This window comes from Buceros rhinoceros, unplaced genomic scaffold (genome assembly GCF_000710305.1).
Source record: "Buceros rhinoceros silvestris isolate BGI_N320 unplaced genomic scaffold, ASM71030v1 scaffold22949, whole genome shotgun sequence".
Taxonomy (NCBI): domain Eukaryota; kingdom Metazoa; phylum Chordata; class Aves; order Bucerotiformes; family Bucerotidae; genus Buceros; species Buceros rhinoceros.
The window spans coordinates 5,091-5,416 of record NW_010430048.1 but is presented as its reverse complement, the minus strand read 5'-3'; the positions used below and the strand labels follow the sequence as shown (position 1 = coordinate 5,416).

At 55.8% G+C, this 326-nt stretch overlaps 1 protein-coding gene across 1 annotated transcript in view; it reads right to left on the bottom strand.

The window, feature by feature from the left end:
* PSMD13 (proteasome (prosome, macropain) 26S subunit, non-ATPase, 13) overlaps positions 1 to 326 on the bottom strand; it is a gene marked incomplete at its 5' end in the record, with an annotated part of 8,942 nt that overhangs the window by 3,529 nt on the left and 5,087 nt on the right. Inside the window, 1 exon segment of the mRNA XM_010142897.1 lies at positions 96 to 158. Within this exon segment, the coding sequence (XP_010141199.1) occupies positions 96 to 158 (63 nt within the window).

Sequence of the window (326 nt, the reverse complement as noted above, 5' to 3'; positions counted from 1 at the left end):
GCGAGGGAGCCAGCAGAGACAGGACGGTTAAGGGGGGGGTGGCTGGAGCAGCCCCTCTCCGTTCCCCCCATCAGCACATCGGGTTTCCCGCTCACCTCCATGAGACACAACAGCTGAATCTTCTGCAGCAGCAGAGCTTCATTTGCAGCCAGGTCTGGCTGTAGGAGGATAGAACACCACGAAGAAGTTTGTTTTGTTTTTTCCTGGGGGAGAACACCATGCTACATGCAGGAGTAAAGCTCTTGGGGACCCACTGCCCTCATTTAGGGGGAGGAGGCCATTCAGACCCACCCACTACCTGGCAATGGTTCCATAAACCAAACCCT